General features: G+C 41.3%; 3 protein-coding genes across 11 annotated transcripts in view; all 3 read right to left on the bottom strand.

Annotated features, from left to right (window-relative positions):
- Positions 1–1257: 1257 nt before the first annotated feature.
- Positions 1258–12601, bottom strand: serbp1a (SERPINE1 mRNA binding protein 1a). Of its 6 annotated transcripts, none has more exons than XM_030082680.1 (9): positions 12238–12601; positions 10726–10900; positions 10005–10145; positions 9797–9868; positions 7174–7248; positions 5807–5978; positions 4606–4650; positions 4276–4491; positions 1258–2622 (listed from the first exon to the last, which is right to left on the bottom strand). In XM_030082680.1, exons 1-9 carry the CDS (start codon positions 12491–12493, stop codon positions 2566–2568), a joined length of 1209 nt encoding a protein of 402 aa, XP_029938540.1. In that variant the 5' UTR covers positions 12494–12601; the 3' UTR covers positions 1258–2565. The 6 variants fall into 6 exon arrangements, with proteins under 6 accessions (XP_029938540.1, XP_029938542.1, XP_029938543.1 ...); XM_030082682.1 differs by having other exon boundaries at positions 9797–9865; XM_030082683.1 differs by having other exon boundaries at positions 5807–5975; positions 9797–9865.
- A 5714-nt stretch (positions 12602–18315) lies between these two features.
- hsd17b7 (hydroxysteroid (17-beta) dehydrogenase 7) lies at positions 18316–21600 on the bottom strand. The gene is made up of 9 exons (XM_030082686.1): positions 21462–21600; positions 20938–21144; positions 20723–20815; positions 20489–20603; positions 19291–19485; positions 19089–19202; positions 18890–18946; positions 18724–18822; positions 18316–18635 (listed from the first exon to the last, which is right to left on the bottom strand). Exons 1-9 carry the CDS (start codon positions 21494–21496, stop codon positions 18486–18488), a joined length of 1065 nt encoding a protein of 354 aa, XP_029938546.1. The 5' UTR covers positions 21497–21600; the 3' UTR covers positions 18316–18485.
- A 599-nt stretch (positions 21601–22199) lies between these two features.
- The window catches only part of ddr2a (discoidin domain receptor tyrosine kinase 2a), a 33900-nt gene continuing 31682 nt past the window's right edge, over positions 22200–24417 (bottom strand). For all 4 annotated transcript variants that reach the window (XM_030082675.1, XM_030082676.1, XM_030082677.1 and 1 more), the window contains exons 16-17: positions 23712–23861; positions 22200–23632 (exon numbers count right to left, since the gene is read on the bottom strand). In XM_030082675.1, coding sequence (XP_029938535.1) covers positions 23501–23632; positions 23712–23861 — 282 coding nt within the window. In that variant the 3' untranslated portion in view covers positions 22200–23500. The remainder of the gene's footprint in view (positions 23633–23711; positions 23862–24417) is intronic.

Raw genomic sequence — 24417 nt, 5'->3', positions numbered from 1 at the left:
AGAGAGAAAGAAAAAGAACAGTTCAAAAAAGAAATTACAACCGATTCTGTATGCCTGTAAACAGCAGTCGACCATTTGAAATTTTGGATAAAAGTGTCTTCTGTAACCTCTCCTGTGTGAAATCTCATCCAGACAAGTTCAACAAAATCCGTTACACAGAACAAGGAAGGGTGCATCTCCAAAAGTTAGAAACTTATTGAAATGTAGAGCATTTTTTTCCCCCATTTTATTTTCAAATTTCTACCCTTTGAGATTATCATACCCTCCAGCTTAGAAGAAAAGGTCAGAAAATTAAGGAGCCATATAGAAAGGATAAAATATGAAAATTATATCATCTCATAAATCTGAAATATATGAAGATTTCAACTTTTTGAATCATGAGGGATGAGGTTTATATTGCAATTTACATATTTTGAGACGCTGAGTCCTTGTTTTTGTGTAACATGTCAAAGTTTATCTAAATGAGCACAAGAGGAATGGATGTAAGAAGGGAAGGTGAATCACACACTTCTATCAAGTGAAAATTTTTAGACAGTTTATATCTGATGTATATCTGAACTTTTATGATGACGATGCATCCACCTAAATTTCATAATGGTTTGAAATATATATGTTGTGAATCTAAATATAGAAGCATTTCAAATTACAGTATTAAAAACCCAAACTTTTCTCCCTTGCATTTTTTAAGAGGTACCTCGATGTCCCTTTAGATTCTTGTATGAACTCTCATTCACACAGGACTAATGTAAAATAAAAAAAAAAAGACAAATCTACAGCCATAAAAGGAAGGTTACTTCTACTCTTGACAATAGTTTTTCCAAAGTCTAACAATTACTGTATTCAACTATAAAACACCTAATATTTAAAGCTACCGTGTCTGATTTCATGACATACGGTAAAACAACATGTTTCAGTATGGAGCCAGGAAGTCGACACATCTGTCCACCCAAATGTCTGAAAACTCCTTCGGAGAAACCCTAAACAAGACCAAACGTGGCATTTCTGGATCAGGCTGTCTCGTCTGTTCTCACCTGAAAACTTATGACCAAAACAGAAGACTGAAATATTTAAGTAGGTTTGGTTAAACGTGTCTCATTTTAATCATGTGGGAAATTAACTTCTCTATTGTTCTAATTTTGGAGATGCAGCTGCACACAGACAAGAGCGGCTTTGACCAGACGAGATGTGCGTCGATCCGAGTGTGAAGTGACCGAGCCTTTGCGCAGGCAGGACAAAAAAATGTGACAATGCAAAAAATTTACCGACCATCTTTATTTACCGACAGAGGTCTCTAATAGCAGGGCTGGAATTCACACATTTGTAAATAACTTCAGTTGTACCACACAATGGACAACTGTATTTCTTTCAGAGCAATTATGCAGTGGTGCCACTGAGGAGGCTGCAGGCCAAGTCAACAGAGGAGGGAAACGCCAGCAGAGGACAGACTGCAGAAGCAAACTGAAGCTGAGCTCAAGTTACATCTGTGGAAGGGCGCTGGAGTGGAGTGTGTAAACAAAGACCGGGAGCTGGTGGGGGGCCTGGCTGAGGGCGTTCGGAGGACTACAGCCACATCACAACTGTGTAGGAACAGTTCCCTGCCTCATTTTCACTCGCATGTAGAAAGAGAGGCGGTGGCTGACACTGACGATGGCTCAAGAGGATGAAATGAGTGGTGAGTATTGAGGAGGAAGATAGGTTAGCTGGTAAATAGCACCCCAAATACAAGTAAATCATAACACAGGAAATAACTTTCAGCTTCAGTAAATGTTTGAGAATCATTACAAATTGAAGGGAAGAATCACCAATGACTTCCCCCAAAGAAAGAATCTAATCCATCCATTCATTCATCATATTAAAAGCAAAAAACCAGACTGAGGTGTAATTTCACCAAAGCTTTCAAATGTCAGCCCCATTCCTCAATCGGAGATCAAGAGATGTCCAATTTGCACCATGAGAAATACAGCCACTGAAAGGATTCATGAAAATAGATTTACTTAAAATCATACAAGAATAAACCTCCTGTATAAAATATAAAACAATACCCCAGTGCTGAAGGAAATCATTCCTTTAATCTCATTGAATGAAACTAACGTTTTCAGAAAAACCTGCAGTGGCAGAATTAGTGAGCTTGGACTGGAATTCCACAGTGCCTATTCAAAAATAAGTAAGCAATGGCACACACCAAGCCAAAAACTCCTATGCTTACAACTCAAAATGCATATTCTCAAGCAGCAATTACAAAAATTTATCAATGGACAATGCATAACCTCTGAAAAAAATACTGTATGAAAACATCCCTGCTACTTTGTTCCAAGTACAAAACCTCTACCAATAAGTTGCTTCAGAGTAGCAAGAAGTCCTTTTTTTTGTTTTTTTTTTTGTTAATTTGTGTTTTTTTTAAATCCTTGTTTTCTTTTTATTGGGCAAAACTCAGTCCTCACATTGAGTGTCATAGTTAATGACAGTCTTCTCCATTTCACTTTGCTGAAGGATCCAGGAACATGCAAGCCTCGTAGTGGAGGTGCTCAGGAGGCTCCTGTAGGCCTGAGGGTCAACAGCCGGGGCTCAAGCCAGGGCTGGGAAGGCCTCGGGGTCATCCACGTTTGGCACAGACGCAGACGACTGCAGGACAAAAACAAGAGCAAACAATACTATTCAGAAAGGTGGAACGTCTAAAGAAGACTCACAGACAAAAACAGTGTGTGAGTGTGTTTGTGTGGGCATCACATTCTTTAGCAATATTTCAAATGCACAACATTTACCTTTTAAAGTAAATTTAAATGTCATTACGCGACAAAATAACATGATCTGAAATTTGATTTTGGGATTCTAGCATATCGGCCAACTTTAGGTTATCCACCAGCTTGTTTAATACAAACTAGTGCCACAAGATGGCGCTGAGTGACTCAAACAGGCAGCAGGAGAAAGCAGGTGAAGGCATCAAAGGATGAAATGATCGTCACATGACCTGCATTTGACTCGTCAACTTTTCCCCATCTGAGATCAGATATTTCCCCTCATATCAAAAGCTGAATCAAGTGGTTTTTATTACTCCTACAGGTGGATTTGTTCACTCTGCTAATCAAACTTGCTTCATTTCTACCCAAATGACACCAAAGAAACTTTTTCCTTGTTTAAACAGGAAAATGAGTCTGTCTGAGCACAGTGCTGCTTCCTGACTTATCCAATCACTGTTCAGAACCACACAAGCCAGAATCTTCCATGAACTGCTTGAATAAGGCTTTGAAACGAGTTATGTGCGGTCATGTAAACACAGCTGCTGCAGAAAAGGCAATAAGCTGGCAAACACAATTACCCCACTGGATCAAATCTGAAGCGACCAAACAAGAGCAACCCGTCAAAGAAACTGAACCAACTCCACGCCTCCACCTCGTTCACATCAAGGCAGGGCTGGGCAATATAGCCAAAATATTAAATCTCGATTTTTTTTTTTGCTTGAAATCCGATTTACGATTTTAATCGATTTTTTTCTGTGTAAAGAAATACAATCACACATTTTTAAAAAAATATGATATTTTACTGAATGCCAAAACGTCAGCATTTAACTGTGTAGGGCAATATAGTTATTTACTGAGGTAATTTTAACAAGAATACTTGCATGGGCACTGCATTGAAATAAATAAAAAGAAAACAGGAGAAAAAAAACAATTTATAAAAAAAAAAAAAAAAAATCCCACATAGATCAAATTTAAGCACCGACAAAACACGCGATTTAAGTTTCATTTTCACTTCTATCATATTTGCGCTCTTTATTTCATTTTGTACCTTATATCAGCCTTTGCCTTTTTATTTTTCTGATAATTCGGCCGAGTGCATTATGGCAGAAGATGAGGAACGGACCGTGTTTCACCGTTAAAAGCGCCGCGGTGTGGGATTCTCGTGGCGCCGAGAGAGATCCGATCGGCGAGTGAGAGCGTGTCCCCGGCTGGGGACTCTTCTCTAACTCTTCTCATTTGTAAGAGAATGTTGACTGTAGTCTGTGCTACAGCGCCAGTCCTCCTGGTGGCGAGTGTGTGTATTACACATGTCCAGTAAAAATGGCGGTGAGACAGAAAAAAATGAAACTCGATGTTGCGATTTCGTATTTTTCACATCGATTGAAAATATAAAATCGAATTCATCGAATTACTTCGATATATCGCCCAGCCCTACATTAAGGCAGAGACTCGCCTCCTCGTGCCAATTTAAATAAAGATGTTTAATCTCAAGCTTCTCATAAATAATGACAAAACTTTGAAAAAGGCATCGTCATACCTTGTCAGTCCTTCCACCGCGGGTTGGCCTTGGTGCGACGTCGCCGCCACTGCCAGCGCCGCTGCCAGCGCCGCCGCCGCCGCCACGGCCGCGGCCTCCCCGGCCACCACGAGGCCCGCCGCGTCCGCGGCCCGGACGTCCAAGATCTCCAAAGTTGATTTCCAGCTGGGACGTGATGTCGTTGGCTGGCTTGCGGAAGTGGTGCTCATCTTCTCCCTGAACGGGCCAGAAGGTCAAACTGAGTGGTTTCTTCTTGGTGGCAGCTCTGACGGGTTTTGTCTACATCAGTGATTTGAGTTAGTCTAACGAGCAGCAGGAACCAAATCTCACCTTGTGCTCTTCGGCCTCGGGGTCAATCAGGTCACTTTTCTTGTCCTGTGGTGAAAACATGCCAACATTAACAGTCGACCTGTGCTGTGATGGCGCTCTCAACGACTCCGCTTGTTAAAGGACACTTATTCACAGCTTAAAAACCACAACGCTAATGTAAAACTAAGCGACACCACAAGGGTGCTTTTTCCAAGTATTTTATGCTCACACAAGAGGCGGGAATGTTCCATTTGCTTTTCATAAAATCCGTCATTTCTCAAAGTACACTGCAGTTTCACACTCTAAAAGTCGATCCTCTGGGTCACATTGTAAACAATCAAGTTGTTCAGGGCTCTGTTTCTACAATTTAAAAAAATTAAAAAGGCTATTTTTGCTGAGCTTTGGCTGAGCGTTGATATTTATGGAATATCAAGTCTCTTAAAGCCGCTTCCAACATCCTGCAATACTGAACCGCTCGTTTGTGAACACAGTTGCATATTACCGTCGAGTAACTAAACAACCATGGTGGATACGAGACTGATCTACAGCGTTTCAACATAGCAAACATTTACCACACCATCAGTGGATCGGCATTTAAGTGAGCGAGAAAATGATTAGTCTTTTGCTAATACAGGACGGAGGAGAGCTGAAAGACACAATGAGCATGAGCCTGACTTCACGAGAGAAAACACACCCTCTAGTGGCCCGGCACTGTGCAGACGTGCACGGCTGGTTATGAAATAGTTGCTGTGGTTTTCCAGAGACAGAAAGTTTCCGAGTGTAGCTAGTCCAACTACGAATTTCTCTTTATTTTATTATTATTACTTTTTTTTTTCTTTTTTTTTTACTGTTATTATCATTTGTTTTCTTTTGTTAACCTGCTTTGGGGGAGGGGGTGGGTTGGAGGGGGTAATTCAAGGGACTATTTCTTATGTGTTGTGATGTTATGAAAATGAATAAAGTATAAAAAAAAAAACGAATTTCAAGTTTTTATGCCTTCGTACATGTTTTAATACTGGATGAGAAAATACAGCATCAGTAACAAAACACGCTTATCTCCACATTAAGAATGTTTATTTAGTAGCTGTTTATGTCTATTAAATTCACATCCAGCATTTCCCCGTGCTCTTGTTGAACTGCTAATGACCCACTGCGTCTTAAATTATTTTGATCCCTGAAATATTTCCACTTTTCAGAAAACAGAACTGCAGTTTGGACTTACATCTGCCTTGGACTTGTGCAGCACAAATCCGCTGTTCCAGTCTGCTCCCTCGTTGGCCTTACGGATGTTGAACTCCACCTTGGCGCGTTCCTTATCCTGCATGGCTTTCCATTCGTCCAGAGTCATCTCCTTGGGGCCTTCGTCCTTCACTTCCTCAACCTCGTTCTCCCTTCAACACACACACACAAAGACGCCACAATCAGCACCTTTATCACCGCCATTCTGCACTTGACCTGCTGAACCCTGAGCCTCAGGTTCTGTGACCTCAAGGTGTATTTGAATCATTTTGGTGTCATAATGACAGGAATAGGTGAGATTTTTCTCAGATCCGTTAACATGTTCCTGGGAAAGAGTGAATGAAGATGACAAACAAAATAATTGAAAGAAATTTGAAGTTCATTTTTTTAAATTTCAGAATGATTTACCCCTTTGGAATGATGCAGTTGCAGCTTTAATCATAAAAAAATAGTAAAATATGTAAATATGACCTCTGCCAAGTTTGATTCTCAGAGTGAAGCAAAGCAGAACTGGAGGTTTCAGTGTCGGCTGGTCAGGCAAAATCCCCAAATAGACAAATTGGCACATTTTGGAGGTGTTTGTGCCATTTTACATTTCTCATGAACCAAACTATATATTTTAAATATAAGAGACTGATGGTCTTCACTACATTCAAAGAATGGATTTCAACTTTTCTCTCTGTCGGACATGCAGGACTGTCTTGCGACTGGATTAGTTGATTTGCCACCTCGATTGAACAGTCAGAGCCAGTAGAATCCAGAAGTGATTCCCTAATCCTGCTCAAAAGCACCACTGGCGAATGGCAAAGAATAGCAAGCACAGGGAGCCAATAAAACGCTGGCGTCGTCTCCTCCCCAAAACAAAGAAGTTTTCCAACAGACACACTGGACTGACTTAAACCAGCATTCATTGCTCACAAATACACCAGGTTAGGGTTAAGATCGACTTCTAGTTGGGTTTTTTTTGTTGTAAACACATTTTATACTTTGCATTCTTTGCCTGACGGTTTGAAATTATGATCATAGAGCAGAATACACAGTATTAATGGAATTGTCATTTTCATTCGATAACTCGTTTGTGTGTGTAGCACAATGAAGACAAACGCTACCAGTCAAAGTGTGGTTTGACAAGGTGGCGCCACACAGAATTTGATCTTTTCCTTGCTGTGTGTGGAAAACTGGCTTACATGTGGTAGCAGCGAACCGCTTCCTGTATAATTTGATGTAGCTCTATTGCAACGAGCATGGGCGCAAGCACCAGGAGCCCAGCTTAAACTTCAATTAAATTCTCTTTATTTTAAAGTACACGAGACACAAAAAGCTGATAAATAAAAGCCAACGGGAGCGTACTTGTTCTCGGAGTCAGCAGGTGGGTGCTCGTCTCCTTCGGCGTTCTCTTCAGTGGCGTTTGACTGGTCAAGCTCACTGTGGACACACAAAAACAAAGCATTATGGTTAAACAATCCGATTAACTGTTGATTACATAAAATGTTGAAATGCCACCTGACTGTGGCACCCCTGCGTGCCACTAGTCGGAGCTGTAGAGGCATCAGGCGACGTTCCCTTCCCTACCACAGTCACTTCAGTTTAAAAACAGAGCAGTGGGAAATTAACACATTTACTGCCTAGGTGGTCAGAAAGTTCAGAAATTAAATCAACAATAAGGCAGCGTCAGAAAAAAATCTAAACCCGTAAAGAAGGGCTGCTACTGGAAAGAACTAGTCACGCTCAGGCTAGTTTCCATAGTTTAAGGCAAATCCAACCCGGTCTGAGACAACCAGGGCTCAAACAATTATGGCCGTTAAAGAATAATCTGTAATCCACCAAAAGGAGACCGATCAACAAGAACGTTAACGAGTATTTTTCACTAACGAAATGCAGGGAATATGGTGTTTTGTCTTAGCAATGGTGCTCTTGTGTTGCATGTACAGCAGGGCTGGACCTGAATATTCGGTCATTGTGGTCGTATCCCGGTACTCACTGAGGTCTGAACATTTGCAGCTCACACCCCGCCGCTCAACAGTCACCCCACAGCAGAGCGAAGACTGAAGAGCAGACACTGCTGAGCAGTTTGTCACAGTAGTAACTTTATAACTACTTTGTGAAACAACTCGGTGAGTTCGACCATTAAGCGTCTCGTGTTATTCGCGATTAACTGACATGTTAGCAAACTAAAGCTGAGAAGACCGAGGTTAAATATTACCAAATGAGGCACTTTAACTGAGCCAATGGCAGCACTATGAGGGTAACTGCGATGTTGCAGTCCTTTTAAGTGATCTACTCAGACAGCCGCATGCTACCAGATGAGAGAAGCCCAAAGCAAATTTAGGACAACATGCCGTCGCCATGCAAAAAGCATTGTGGGCTATATTTATTATTAACTCATGTTTCATGGGACTTTGAGACATTATCCACCTTTATTATTTCCTACAGAATTACATGCACTCACTGACCGCTGCAGAAACTGTAATGCACACAGTCAACAGTCCTACCTTGGATTCCACTTCAATAATGGTTTACTTTATAAATGTTGATGCTTTCAGAGAGCTTTATGTTTAGACGATGGTGAGAGCTGCTGTTGGTGTGGAGAGCAACATTGAGAGCTGTTCACAGTATTTTGCCCCTCTGGTGTGAGTGGAGTTGACAAAACTCCTCAATATGTTCTCTTATTTACTTTAAACTGTAAAATGTAAAAATTCAATGAACAAAATATTGGAATTAGCATTGGCAACAAAAAATTTCTATCAGTCAGGCCCTAGAGGTGATAACACACCTCAACACAACAATAACCTTTCAAGATCTTCTGTGTAGAAGCATGAGGTTTCAGGACTTTATGAAACATCTGAACCTAAATGCAACAAGTTCACCTCCAGAATATGGCACTCTACAACGCGTTTAAGAAAAAAAATGTAAAATCCACCTTAGCCGTCTAAGATTATGATGAGATGCTTAAACAAATTAAAGAGCTCAAGAAATAACAGTTTTTACAACAACCTGACTTGGAAGCGCGGCTTGTTCCTCACTGAATCAGAGCAGGTTGAGCAAATGTTCAAGGAAATTAAAAATGGCAGCATGTAGGCTGGAGAAAGTATTATCTCTCACTGTAGCCAATGCACAACAATATTCAATCCAAGTATTTGTGTATTAACTTGCATTGAACACCAGTTGCTGCTAGCAGTGTCAGTCAGTCAAGCTCAGGCTAGTTTGACGTAATTTAAGCTTTTATTACAAGTCTGAGAAGAAAACACAAAGCATCACAAAAACAGCTGCACAAAATCTGTTTCTACTTGACTAGAAGGTGAATGTGTTAGCTTCAAACTACCAAACACGTTGTGCTTGAACACAAAACATTAGCCTGCAGAACACCGCACAGCAAAAACTGACTCGGACTTCACCAGAGCAACTAATCTGATATGATTTATGACTCTTAAAGGTTGTGGAATGGTCTTTAATGCTCAAGTATTGGAGATAATGCTGAAAATACAACTAGAAATTTTTCTAACTATTTTTCCGGCCATTGGAGCTACTTGACTGGTTTGTTTGTCCAAAAGAGCAGAAACCTCTCTAAAGGTCACACACTAATAGTTTCCTGTTTACTAAGAGGAAAGAAACACAAAACGCAACATGTTTTCTGTTATTGTGGCTACTGACTACAGCGGGTGAGATGTGTCTAAAATCTGATGGTCCAGAGCCTCTCAAACTATCCTGGCTTAATGGTCTGAGGCAATGTTTGAAGGAATTTTGCTATAGCTTACATAGTAACTACATGTAGGTTTAGCTTCAGCTAATAATTCACAGCTTTTTCCACAGTCTAGAGCCTGGGTGGAAAAAAAATGCAGTCAATGAGTAGAACCAGAAGGTAAAACCCATAAGCAGTTTACGACAAACACTGAGAGCACCGTCACTTCCAAACATAATCTTTAAGATACAGGAAAGTCACAAAGTAAAGTTTAGAGTACAAAAAAGAGCTTACTTCAGTTCATCCTTGACGGTTCCCCAGTTGTGAGATCCACTTCCTCCACGCTTCTCCTCACCTTTCAGACTACTGAAACAACATTTGCTTTAGCCACCATCCAACACTCAGTTCACTCAGTCACACATTGATGTCCCAAAAGACTGACTGTCGATGTTTTTGAGGATTTCTGTATTAAGTAAAACCTAAATTAAAAAAAATTACTCACGATCGGTCGCTGCCACTGTGTCTGTCAAATTCACGTTTTCCTCGAGAATCAAAGCCATCGCTGCGACCCATGCCGCGTCCTCTGCCTCCACGTCCTCCTCTGCCGCCGCCACGGCCTCTCATTGGCCTGTCACCAATGGGCCTAAAGAGAATCATTCAGGCTGCTATTAGCAATCGATATGTCTTCATTAAGATTTATTTCAACGGTGATAATGAATTGCTCCAAAATTCAACATTTACATGTTTTTTGCACTAATTTAGGTCTAAAAATAAAAGTACCAAACAGTAAAAGCTGCGATCTTCCCTGCAAAACCACATTAAATCCACATTAAGGAGTGGGACAGCAAATCTTACTTATACCTCTTCCCTTGGACAGTTAGGTGATGTGACTCTTATCAAATTTTAAAACTCAATTTTATTTACAATACTTTTATTTCAATGTAGCCGAGTAAGACTTTGAAACAGTTCTTTTGCTCAAGTTTCACTCAGAGACAAAAAGACACTGAAACAAATTGGGCCTTGTGCACCAAGTACTTTGTACAGAACCAGTTACTCTTATCATTAAGAGAAACGCCTCCAACAGTTGTCCCACCCTGAAATGTAAATATTTTTAACTGTCAGAAAAAGAAAACACCTTAAAAATGACACTAGGAGGTTAATTAATCACTGATCTCACAAGTAACTCATCAATAAAGAAAAGTGGGGATGAGTGCTGAACTCACTTCTCCACGGAGAATTCGCTGCCCTCAGGCTTGTCGCCAGCTTCGCCAGCAGGCCTCTCGTAGCGGCGGGGTGGCCGCCTGTCCACAGGCCGCCTGTCTGTGGGTTGACGTCCATCTCCCTGAGGTCTGGGGCCATCACCCTCCGGCTTCCGGCCCATTCTCCTCATGCCGGGACCTACAATTAACCACAACAGAGAAATTTGGTGATTAACACCTTTGACAGGTCAGGATATAATGCAGAGTCTGAGACCAGCAAACAAAAAGATAATTGTTCCAATTGAATAGAGCAAATAATTCAAATCAGTGTAAGAAATATAAAGGCAGCTGTCTCATACTTTAACATCTTGTTCATTCCAGAGTTTGATTACCAGTCTAAAAAATATAATTGTGAACAAACCACAGTTTAAGTGCGATAATTCATTATTCGTCTGTTGGGACTAGAAAGCGTGCTGTTCAGTTCATTCATGGTGCTTAACCCTCTGGAGCACATGGCTGGAAGCCACAGGCCGAGTGTGACACAACTAGTCCCACCCTATTGCTCAATGCAGAGCTACCAAAATAGACCTCATCCACTACACCACAGCAGCTGGGTGCACCAAAGACGGCACACCTGTCTCATCTTCTCCAGACTGAACAGATATGAGCCCACTTGGCAGAACGACATAATAATAATGGCCTGAAAGTAGGTCTGCATCCCGGTCAAAGCTGGACACCTCATGTCGCACACGCACGCTCACGTACGACACGCCACAACACCAAACTGTATGTAATAATACAAGTTAATGGGTACAGTTATAAGTAATACACAGTATGTGAAACATGAATGAAAACGGGGCGAAGCTGTTCAGTCGCGCGTCCTTATTGTGCGCCAATGGAAAGCGCCAGTCTGTAGGTTGTGCTTTCACACCACGAGGTTCATCAGAACGGAGACACCCGGCTCTTAAAACATGAACACGGTCATAAATACAAGTCCTGCACAACCAAAACTACTACTTAGATTACCCATTATGTCAATCACGTGTTTTAGCACGTGTACAACTTTAGTCAAAAATACATTAATCTTAGCACAATATTTAATAATGTGAGAAAATGAGCTATAATGACAGGATTTTGTTGGTAAAACTGAGACGCAGATGGGGGCAGGTTGTGTTAAGTTTTTGCGGCGGAGGTGGGATTCAGACACGCAGGTCCGTCTGTCGTGAGCCAGGCTTTCTGGTTCCGCCTGTTCAACCAGGCCCATGAGGGGCGGGCAAGCCAAAACAAGTCCGCCTGCAAACTGTTTCTATCGGCGAGCAGCATGACTTTCCCACATGGCACTAGAAAGCACGCCCGTTAAAATGCTGTATTTTTCGGAAAGTGACAGCCAAGTGGGGCACAATAGCAGCCCCGCAGACCTCATGTCACGGGGCTTCTGGATCAATGCTAGCTGGTGTCCCTGCAGCCTGAAGAGTTAAGCTGAAAATTACAGTCGCTCCTCCGCCACGGTGCATTAAAGAGACATTATGGGTTTACCATCTTTCTTCAGTGGTACGGGTGCCTGGGCCTCCTCTTTCTTGTCAGCCAACGGGGTCTTTCTTTCCTTCTGCGACTCCTTTTTGGGCTGCTTGGTAGCCTGAGCTGCAGTCTTGGCGGCACCAGGAGCTGGAGCCTCCTTCTTCTTCACTTCTGCCTGCTTAATCAGCTCAAAAGGATCCGACTCGTCGTCAAATAACTGGTCGAACCGATTGGTTATGGCACAGCCAAAACCTTCTTGCATTTGTCCGGGCATGATGGCGCCCCTTCAGCAGGATTTTCCTCCGATTCTACGAGGCTTGGTGCGAGCACTTCGCTAGATGAAGCCACAAGATGGCTAGGAAAGAACCTTCTTCTCTTCCGGCGCGATATACATCCGGGACCCTTTGCTGAGCGCGGGTGGGGCGTGTAGTTTTTCCGGCGGCCCATTTACGGAAGACTCTGCTATAAAAACGACATTACCCACAATGCCCCGCGGCGGCCGTGTTACTGGCGTGATAAGCGAAGCAAAGCGTGGCTGCTCGCATTCACAAGTCGTGCCCTTGATTCTACTCTTAAACGAAAAGCACCCAGCTTGCGATACAGCTTTAAATCCGTTAGAGAATCTTCAGGACGAAAAATGGTTTCCAGAAGTCAATCGAGCGAACTTTACCCCGTCCCTGCTTCGAAAAAAGAGGTGGCGCCGTGAATGGAGTTAGAACTGAAAATGTCATTTATTAGTTTGTAGTATCGCATAAGGTTCAAGGCAAGCTGGGCTGACATTTCAGTCTGGCTCTGAGGAAATATTCACACCGCACCGAGCCCCCGGCCCCTTTAAAGCAGCGCATGTACTGCTAGTGTAAACAACATGTCACGCTCCTGCCTGTTCACGGGGTTACCACGCAAGGCAATAAAATATGATCTCAGATACGCAAGTGGGATAATGGGAGACTTTTCAGAGTACTATCTAAAGACAAGGATATCCCCTTTATCAAGCTGTAACCTCATGTGACTCGATAGTGACTGGAAGAGGATTTAACAAGCACGATAATGCAGCAACGCCGGGCAAACTTACAGGATTTCAGCATGCAAACATTACTGTTCAATGTCAGCGCATTTTTAAAGTAGTAATTGATGGTTAGTGGGTAGTTTAGATGGTGGTCATTCTGAAATTGAAGTAGTAGGCAAACTTAGCTGATCCACCCTACCCCCCACCCCCCACCCAAAAAAAAAAAAAAAAAAAAAAGAAGAAGAAGAAAAAATTGGCGCGGAACATTCCCTTATTTTCAAAACGAAACTACCCACAGTTATATATTAACCTGTTCAGTAATCACTATGACTGTCCGTCTCTTTCTGGACTGGTGAAGTCTTCTGGACTGTGGCCCTCGTGGTTTGTTCCACTCAACGTGACTTTGTCAACATGCTGCCAAGTCAACCTATGTGTTTGTGTTACCCTATCATGTCCACCATTACCTTTTCTTACGTTCATTTTTCATGTCAAAATATTGGTACAGACATGGAGGGATGATAAAACTGTCTGTGTGTGTGTGGTGTGTGTGTGTGTGGGGGGGGGGGGGGGGGGGGGGGGGGGGGGGGGGTGACCCCCAGCTGCATCATGATGCCTATCTCTCCCCTTTCAACAGCCCTTCGGTATATAACTAGCCATCTAGGCTTCTATGCTGCTCTATTAAATTAAGAGTCACAGGGCACATAAACTGGCCAGCAGCAGATCAAAGACAGGGTACAAGCTGGAAAGTTCACCAATCCTTAAGACAATAAAAAACAGAGACAGGCAACCACACATTCACATTCATACCTATGGGGAACTTAGAGTCACCAATTAATTTCAACTGCCTTTTTTTTGTACAGTCGTGCTACATTTAAACAGAATGGAAAGACTGCCACAATCAAACTAGATATATTCTCTCAGTGACATTGCCAACTTCCCACCACTGAGCAGGTTTGTTTAATTAGTTGTCTTTGCAAAATAGAAACAGAAATCCCTTAATTGATGTTTGTACCTGTGTCGAAAAACATACACAATCCACATGGACTGATGTGATCTCAGCAGGGCCACACCTGGCAAAATGGAGGCCCTAAGAAAAAGTAAATTATGGGACTTTGATCCATTCCCCACTAGGAGAGGTACTTTGTGAGTTACTGAATATAGTGTTTGATTATTAGGCAGTGCTCTAATTAGTAAAGTTTTTGGTTTTCCATGAACTCTTAACAAATTTTCACCGAAAAGTTAGACTTTGTTACACTTTTAATTCTAGTTACTGCTCTGGATGGAGGTGGAGTTACTTTATTTGTAACATAAAGGTCACACTTAAATACAGGGATAGTTACTGCCTCCATTTTTTTCAATTTCAACCAGAAATTGGCTTCCAGCCTAACGACTGTGCAGATGTGTCCTGTCAGATCACCACTAGGGAACTTGCTTGGCTCTTTTTTCCTTGTCCTTTCAAATTCTACTCTCATGATTATCTGGACTTACCTCTACAAAGACAACTTTTCCATTTAATACTGGTGTTGACAATGATGATCATTAATCTGCTATTATAATGGGATATTTATGATCAATGGAAAATCCAAGAGAACAGTTGCAGAGGTTAACCAATGCTTTAAGGCACTGAGATGCCATACCAGGAATATGTAATTGAACCATGACGCTGAGAATTAGAGTTTCCTCCATTCACAGAGGTAAGTGACGTGACAGTCAGTGGCATTGAATTAATCTATAACAGTGGGATTCACAAAGCCTTCTTTCTAACCTCTGGATCATCACAGTCGACTAAAACTTCAATGGATGATATTCCTCAGACATAAAGAAAACCAGGACCTGTAAGTCAACAATAGATTTATGGTGTCTTCAAAATTATGCTACTGGCTGTACACAAGGCCACCAAAAACCTCAGCCTTCAAATACCTTTCCATCTCAAAGCGTCATAGCAACACAATCAGTTCCATCTATTTCTTCCATTGTTTAGAAATGTTGCATGGCATGGTATCATCCCATCTCCCATCAGCAGGAGCTTTGCCTCTTCTCAAAGGCAAAGCTCCTGCTGATGCTAGTGACGTTAGAATAACTAGTGACAGAAAACCCAAAGCGTCACACCTTCAGATGATCTCAGAATAGTGCAACAGATGCTGAAGGATCTCAGTCACCTCACGTCCTTGGGCCCTTCCTGTAAAAGGCTTCCACGTTCCTCACTCAGTCCAGTTTATTGTCAAATGGACCCTGAGGCACTTGAACTCCACCACAATGTCCACACAGGCTCCCTGGACGGACACAAGGGACACAGACACATTGCTCCTCATCACGTCCCCCACCAACTAAGTATGAGAGGCGAGAGGAGAAGTTCAGTCTTCCACCGGTCTAAACAGCTTCTCTATAAGAAAACGGTCCAGGGAGGCCTGAACCAGGCATAACTGTAAGCTTTGCTAAATAAAAAGATCACAAGCCTAGCCTTAAAAGCAGAGACTGTGTCAGCCTCCCTAACTGAAACTCTGAGCTGGTTCCACACAACAGGAGCCTGATAGGTGAAAGCTCTGCCGCCTGTTCTGCTTTTAGAGAACCTAGGAAAGTCCAGCAGGCCAACCAAGTGTTCTCCTAGGACAGTATGGGACTAACAGCTCTTTAAGATATGATGGTGTACGGTTGTTAAGAGGTTTATAGGTTTAAAGAAGGATTTTAAATTCTATTCTATTCTGAAGAGAAGCTCATATTGTCCTGATGTGATCTCTCCTGCTGGTTCTTGGCAGAACTCTTGCTACAGCACTTTGAATCAGTTGAAGATTTTTTAGTCAGTTGTCAGGCCCCTGATAACAGGGAATTACAATAGTCTTCTCTAGAGGGAATGAATGCATAGATTTATTTCACAGTTTGTATGGTAACTGGAAAGTGATCATTTTCATATTACTGGGCATGTGCAACTTCTTCATATAATGAAGTTCCTCTGTTGTATCACACCATTGCAGAGTTTTAATAGCGTCTGATTTTATTGATAGCCAAGTTAAAGCTTTGTCTATAATTACAGTTGATATCTTGCATTCATTCCCTTAATGCTTGTGTAGAAGACCCTTTGTTACCATATAAGCATGTCCAGCAGCCATAAGCTGACAGCTTCAGATCAATTCCTTTAGGCTGTCCTCCTGTGAACTGTTTTAAATAGTACAAGCAGTCACGGGAACACAGGAATGTCTCAGATTGGCAGAGACCTATAAGCTCATTACAAGTGCAACTGCTTTTTCATTTTGCTTGTGCATAATAGACACAGTGTGACTTTTGTTGTTGTTGTTGATTTACATGGTGTCTACTGTTTTTATTAGTCCAATCAATTATTGTATCAGACGGCAAAGCTTTTATTTCCAAACACATTTTATCATATGAATTGTGATTCTTTTTCACTATTGAAACCTTTCTTTACAGCTGTTTTGTTCCCTCATCCGTTACCTGCCATTCATTTTGTGCTAATGATGTATTTCATAACAGAAATTCAGTGTCCTTTGCCTTTGGCTTAAGAGTGCCATCTGTTGGCACATGAGAGAAACAGAGCTCATCTGAATCCTGAAATACAGCAGTCGGTGCAGCTGGCTCAGTGTCCAATGCATGGTGATCCAGATGTTCTTGTTCCTTTAGAGCTGACTTCTGATCAAGTGTAACTTTTTCTGCTGCTGCTTTAATTTGTGCAGAGGAAGTAGTACTTTACCTTAAACTTTGATTTAATTGTTAACCTAACTGAAACAGTCATTGGATTCCATATAATCCAAAACCTGTTTACAAACATCAGCATCTTCAAATTTAGTGAAAAGATTTCCATTTGATTCCATCTAGTCATTCAAATTTTCAATAAACTGACCAGTGAACATCATTTTTGCCTTGAGCCAAGAGTCACGTTTTTGTTTCTCTGTAAAACATTTTAATTGAATCATGAATGCACCTTATGTCATAGTACATTTCAATAAATTCATCACAAGATGTTTGTAATTCTGAAAAGTTACTATTTTGCATTGAACTCATCATCTTACCCAGATCGCAAGCTTTATCTTTTGCCCATTTTGCGAGCCATCCAATCTGTGAAATGCTTTTGCAAACACTTTAACCTCTGGTCATTTGTGTGTCACTACTGACCACAGAATCAGGGTTGAGGGCAGCAGCTGCCACACCAGCACCAGAAGATATGTTTATATCTCACAATCAAATCAAAATCCCATTGTCAGAAGCAAAAAGCAAAAAAGGTGAAAGAAGCTATACAGTCTTCACACGTAGAACTATCACATCATTTTCCAGATTACTTCAGGAATAAACATTATTATAGCTATATGAGAATAATACATGGAAACACATAACAATACATAAACCTAACAACATCATCAGCTCTAACATATTCATTTTGTTCTGTGATGGTCTTTCTCCAGTTACTGAAATCTCTCAGTATTGACTCTCAGGTGATCCATCCCCCTGCTGATGCCTCTCCCGCCCCTCTGTGAGGCTCTCTCGCTCTCGGAGGTCCCGTGGAAACTCGCGCAGCTCCAGACATGACATCCCCGGTCACCAAAGCCATGATCGAGTCCTACGCGCTCATGATTATGGTCATGGGCACGTTTTTCATCTATTTCTGCGGGATGGTTTGGGCTTTTTGCAACCCGAAACTGAGCGGAGAGGAAGAGGAGGAGAATGGGAAACAATCCCCGGCCCCTGCTGGGGACGAGTGTTGGCTCTGCGCTCCAAGTGTCGCGGGACAGGAGAGGCGCGTCTGTGCGCACCGCGCGCTGCCGCCGCGCGGCGAAGAGGGGCTCACGCAGACCACCTACATCAACTTCTGGGACGACACGGACAGTCTTTTATCTGACTGCACAGCGTTTTGCCGTGAAGATCACGGGATTGAGGGCATTAACAACCTTGTCGAGGAAAGTGCTTCCTGGGTTGCATAGTCTGAAAAAAGCGGCGATGTTTTGGATACGTGCAAAAACTGTTTATCCCTTTGTGAAATGAGGACTGGCGGTAGCTTCTGCAGCACCTGCAGTGTATTACTGTAAGCTATTAAATAACTCAGACAGATTTTTTTTCTTAAATTCCAGAACCAGAATTATGCCTTTTTTTTTTTTTTTTTTTTTTTTTTTAAGTCAAGCTTAAAATAGTTTCAGTCACTGTATGTCCCTCCTTCAAAACACATCCATGCTTCAGTGTGTGGCAGTGCCATTCTTCTGAGGTCTGACAGCCAGATGTCACTGCTCACAGGTGACCAAGACGGAATAAAACACTGTCAGTGCAGGGCTGTGTAATCTCTATCAATGCCATTCAGATCCTGCAGAATGGCCTCCTGTGGTTGCTCCCTCAGCTTTTTCCTTACTTCACTTTCAAGTTGGAGTAATGTCTCATACAAGGACTCTGATGTTTCCAAGTCTATATCCATCTGCAAGGAAAACAGGAGGAGACAAAACAAGTCGCAGCTGATAAAGGCACAGTCCTGTGTGATGGACATTTCATCCGATCTGTCATACCTTCCGAGGCTGTGTGTAGTTGTTTCCCAGTCCTGATGTTAAGCTGTGGTACTTGGCGTACGGATCCAGTGATTCAGGCTTTTGCTTGAACAGCCAGAACTGTATAGAACAGAAGACATCAGTTTCCTGAACTGTGAATGATAATATAAATGTCTCTTTTACTTACCAGTGCTTCACTTCCATTCTGTGGTGTCAGTGTGAATGTGTTCGTGACTAATCTTATCTGTGGGCATGAAAGAAAAGTACACTTAAACCAAAATTTTGCACATTATTATCAGGTTTCACGCGCTCAGTGTGGCATAGTCAATAAAAACTGGTAAGACAGGTGCATGTCAAGTGGTTGTAGCCATCATAGTTGTGCTTACAAGCCAAAAGACCGGCATCAGCAGAGTCCAGACGAAGGCCGGGAATGAGGGCAGGATGTTATAGGTCAGGCTGGTCATCACAAAACCAGGACAAGTGACGGATGAGTACAAACCCTGGATGTCAACACACACAGCGACCAACATCAACATTTTTTAAGGGAGTATAAAGGTAATCTGTGCCACGAGGTGTATGAGAGCTGACCTGTTTGTTGTAGTGTGTATTGAGTGCCAGGCTGAGCAGGTCTGAGGCGTATTTGGACGAGCTGTAAGGCTGGGAGCCTCTCTGGTGTTGTATGTCTTCAAGGTTAAAAGCTGAGCGGTGAGCGTTACTTGAGGAGGTCCAAATAAGTTGAGAGGTCTGACCGGCATGGCAGAGAAGCGGCTCCAGCTCTCGGATCTGGGCAACAACACAGCAGCATGAGAAAACCTCTCTTCAGACCCAATAACACATTTTGTGCTTGTATCCACTCAAGAGAATTACAAGTACATAAACCCAGTTTTGTTTTTTAGTAAGTAGTCCTATTCAGGTATAGTTGTTTTTGATTTTTTTTTGCTTTCAAGTTTACTGAACAATTCATAGTTTTTGTTTCAGAATAACAGGGTAGGTCAGGATTACAGCTGCATCTCTAAGAAGGAGTATTGAGATGGAGAAAGACAGGCACCTTGAAAAGGATATCTTCTTTAAAAACAAACAAAAAAGCAACAAAGATAGCCAACATCATGTTTTTTTTATTATTTTTGGTTGCTCAAACTGATGAAATAATGCTTGTTTGGAAAGTTTTTTTTCTTGTCATCATGGTGCCTAAAATTTGTTTTTTTTTTTTCCATTCAAGCTTAGTAATTTTTGATGAAATGACAAAACTTGAAAAAAAGGCATATCATTTTCAATACTTTAAATTAGTTTACAAAATATGGCCATTAGGAAATGTAAAAGGTCTTTTGAATAAATACATTTTTAGGCCCATAAAAATTTACCTCTCTGAGACACTCACAAATGTTCTGAAAATATAAACACATGTTCACCTACCAGTCCACTGAATCAATGGTTATAATACAGATTTTAATAAATAGAAACTTTTTGTTGTTGTTCCTGTATATCATTACAGATTTAAAAGTTCAAAAAGGTCGTTCGAGGAAGCCATTCTTTGAGAACAATATAATATCAGTCAGAATATGACGACACATGCACAGTGAGCAGAATATTTTCTGCAGTGACCTTATGTCTAGAACAGTGCATGCTATTAATTTTTGATGAGCATAGAGGTAAAGTGGCAGGCAGATCCAGTAACACCTACATTGTTCCATGAAGGACAAACACCTGAGAAGACTTACCATCCACTCTGAAAACTGGAGGAAACATTATGTTGCATTACAAAAAGAGAAACGCAGCAGCGACTTACTAAGAGAAAGTGACCAAAGAGGTTTGTTGCAAACACTTCCTGCAGGCCATCAGAGGTGACGCCATCCTTCTGGGTCAAAATCCCCACACCAGTGGCAAGCATAGGGATAATTTTGCTGCAGATGAGATGTCAAAGAAATCGGAATGTTGTGGGAAACGTGGATATCAGGCTTCTACACATGTATTATTATAAAGTGTCATTAGGAAACAGAGGCATCTGTAATAGTCAGTATACCTGGAAAAGAGACCTTTGAAAAAGGCTGTCACATCAAACTGAGGGTTTGGCATGATGCCTGCATTCAGGTAGAGGTAGTCCAACCTGTCGTATCTGCACACCACAGTGAAACGCACAAATCCGTTTTATCCAGAACACTTTCAAGAGTTAAAATGGAAATACTCTGACTACTCACCACCGCTTTAGCATTGACGTCTACAAATCTATTCACTCACCTGAGTCTGACCTCCTGCGCTGCTCTAACAACAGAAGAGATGCTGCTGGTGTCCAGGTGCAGCAGGGCCACCTGGGCTGTGGGGTGAGAGGTCAGGAGGACAGACCGAGCAGCCTCAGCCCGCCGCATGTTCCTGCAAGCCAGACACAGCTGGAGGCCCCTCGTGCCCTGTGAGAGGAGACGCTCGCACAGAGCCAGGCCAATGCCACTGCAGGGAAATCCATACAGTGACCTGCTGTTAGCTATATTACCCTTTTTTACTTCTTCCAATCAGATATTTAAAAAAAAAGATCACTCAGTTTTAACTTACTGTGTGATTTATTTGTACAGTGTTATTCTTGAGCTGCTATAATGTTTCTTGTTCTAAACACTCATTTGAAGGCCAAATGCAGAGCACTGATTAAACAGGTAAACATTAACTGCAAATCCTGCAAGTGCCATTAAGGGAATCTCAATGAAGAAATAAGCCCTTTAAAATATCAGACTGGAGATCTGAAAAGAAAATAACAAAAAAACATGCTTTACCTATTTGCTCCTGTCACCAAAACCACCAGATTCATCTTATCAAAATCAATCTACAGACAAAGAAAACCACTACATTTACAGCCAAGGAACTCCCAAAGCAACAAGTCTGTGCAGTGGTTTCCTGGCTCTTCTCCTTCCTGCCATGTGTCGCTCCTTCATGTTTTCATTGGATAGAGCTTTATCCTTCAACCAATGAGACCGGTTCACTGCTCAGCTGAGGTTCAAGGACGGCCCACACAGAAGCCATGAAATATGCAGCCTTCATGAATAAGACAAGAGCTCCCACTGAGATAGGATTTCCTATTTAAAATTTATTTGTCTTTTGTCTATCAATTTACAACTTTTTTTTTTTTTTTTTTTTTTACAACATGTATAAAACACTCAGTGAAAAACAAAGATTTGAGTACAAAGATGTAATTAAAAAAACAAACAAAAAAGTGAACTTTGTATGGTGCCATTACACAATGAGGGCACAGGCCCTGAATTCATTTAAGAGACAAAAGGGGCTTGAAAGTGGTATAAATATACAACCTTATCTGAAGACAATCCTCATGTTGCTGAAATTTATTTTATAACCAGTAACATATACATCTGTTTCAGTTCAGACAAATTTGGCTTTTTCATAAAAGACGGGAAATTATGACAGAACGACTGACTTGAAAGGGATCAGAGTTCTGTACAGAGGCCCGGCTTTATCAACTGCTGTCTAAAGTTATACTGTGTGCTGTGACCTTTGTGATATTGGAGGTGAAAACAGGAACAGCGGAATTATTTCTTGTTGAAAAGTTACTGGAAAACTTTGTAAACAATAATTAAAGAAAGATGAATGTTTTTGGTAAGTTTTGGTGCTTAACATTTTCAATTACCATGAAAACTATTGTTGAAGTGATAGTCTCAATAATGATCTCATAAAAAAATCATTGTCACCTTGGTGTATACATCATTTTGTATGATTTGGGATTTGGGATTTTTTCTTATTCAACACCCAAAACAGATTCAGTAACATCTTGACAATAATGAAAACAAACACATACATACAGCATATCCTGATCCAACTCAGCAGAAAACTAATCATCATTGTTAATTTCACTGTAGTTTGCCAAGAAATTATAAGAGATTTGAATGAGAGATTTCAGCAAGGGGGAAAAAACATGAACATTCAAAATGTAACAAGTATGAATGATTGCATTAAATCCAAATAAAAAAAGAAATGAATAAACAAATTTATCAACAAAACATAAAAAAAAATATTGACATATAAATAAGATTACAAAATACTGATATTTGAGATTTAGACATATCTATTGAAAATACACAGTCATATACAATTCAAACTGGTTCAAACTGCAGGGAGACTAAAAATACTAAGTTACTTTATATTCTATTGTTACTCTAAATGTGTGATGTTTCTCTGAAAAGCAAATAACGTACTTGAAATATGATGGAATGTAACTGTATTGGTTTGCTGCACTTCCCCTTTCTACATTCAAGCAGTCCTCCGAAAGAAAACACTAAAAAGTTCTTTAACAATGATGCATGAGTTTCTTAGTAACATTTAAATGTTGGACACTGTAAAACAATATTAACAAATGAAACTTAAGTATATTTCAAAAGTGCCGACTGTCACTTGCTACATTGTTTTTTTTTGGCTTCATCAAAGCACATCACAAATAAATTGTGGTTATAAACATGTTTTTGAAGGTCTTTAAGCGATGTTGACTATAAAACAGAGTAGTTTTATTCAAAGAAAACCTCTTTGTCCAAAAAAACATCTTGGCAAACATGTTTGTGGTCAATAAAGTTGAACTGACACGCACCAAGCGTCTACGGCAGTCCATCTTTGGAGTTTTTTCTTAAGTCCATGAGACAATGTTTCCCCAAATCAAAGCATGGAGCCCACAGGTGTTCCACCTCCACCCTGCTTCTGTACTGAAACCAGACAGCTTAAACCTGGAACGTGTCTTCAGATCTTCTCAATGTACCATTTTTCTCCACAGACCAGCAGACTGGGAATGACTGTCTTAGAACATTGCACTGGCTTATGGCTCCATATCCAGGAGAGCTCTGTGTATTTCCTGGAAGGAAGGCCGTTCCTTTGTGTTCCTCCTCCAGCAGCTCAGCATGACCTTGTAGAGAGAGTCTGGACACAGCACGGGCTGAGGCAGGTAGATCTACGCCACAGGGAAACAAGGAATTAGACGACATTCAGTGGCGGTGATTAGCAGGGGGCGTGCTTGCGTCCACTCTCACCTGTCGTTTCTGGTCCCTGAAAAACTCTCCTGTGTTTTCTATCACCTGCTCGTCAGTGAGCTGAGAGTACGGCTGCTCCTTGCAGAAGTTGAGTATTTCCCACAGGGTCACCGCAAAGGCCCACACGTCACTGGCTGTGGTGAATTTACCCTGCGCAACAAGAGGTGGTCAGCAGGTGAAGGACGTACGGTGGCTGAACTCTGTGAGAGAGGTTCTTGAATCTTTTACCATGTCTGCCCTGACCAAACAGTAGCAGAGACTTACACAATCCACACTACACTATTTCACAAAGGGCACAGCAATGATATTATAGCAGATACTTTTAACACATCCGAGCAGGGTGCAGCACCTCTTCAGCGCTCTTAAGTACAGAAAGGCAGAACATGGAGATTAACAGCTGTTTCTCACCCAATAACTGAGAAAATAATGGTTATCATTACGTCTTCCATATCTACTGTTATTGAAATTCTATTGTGATAATGTGACAAATTCTGAAAGCGATTCAATTTCCCAGAAGATATAAATCCTTCCTCCACACACCACCAGAGGAAGCTCGTATGCCACAGTTTGAGAAATCAATGCCTACATTTAAAAAATGAAAAGACAAAAGAACGTGTTATATTTTCCAAAAATCTAATTTAAATCAAGAATTCCTTTTATGTCACGTTTATTCCTCATATACTGCAGCATTTCAAGTCTTCCTTTA

The sequence above is a fragment of the Salarias fasciatus genome, chromosome 23 (assembly GCF_902148845.1).
Source record: "Salarias fasciatus chromosome 23, fSalaFa1.1, whole genome shotgun sequence".
Taxonomy (NCBI): Eukaryota; Metazoa; Chordata; class Actinopteri; order Blenniiformes; family Blenniidae; genus Salarias; species Salarias fasciatus.
The sequence above is the reverse complement of the archived record's forward strand: the minus strand, read 5'-3'. Positions and strand labels throughout refer to the sequence as shown.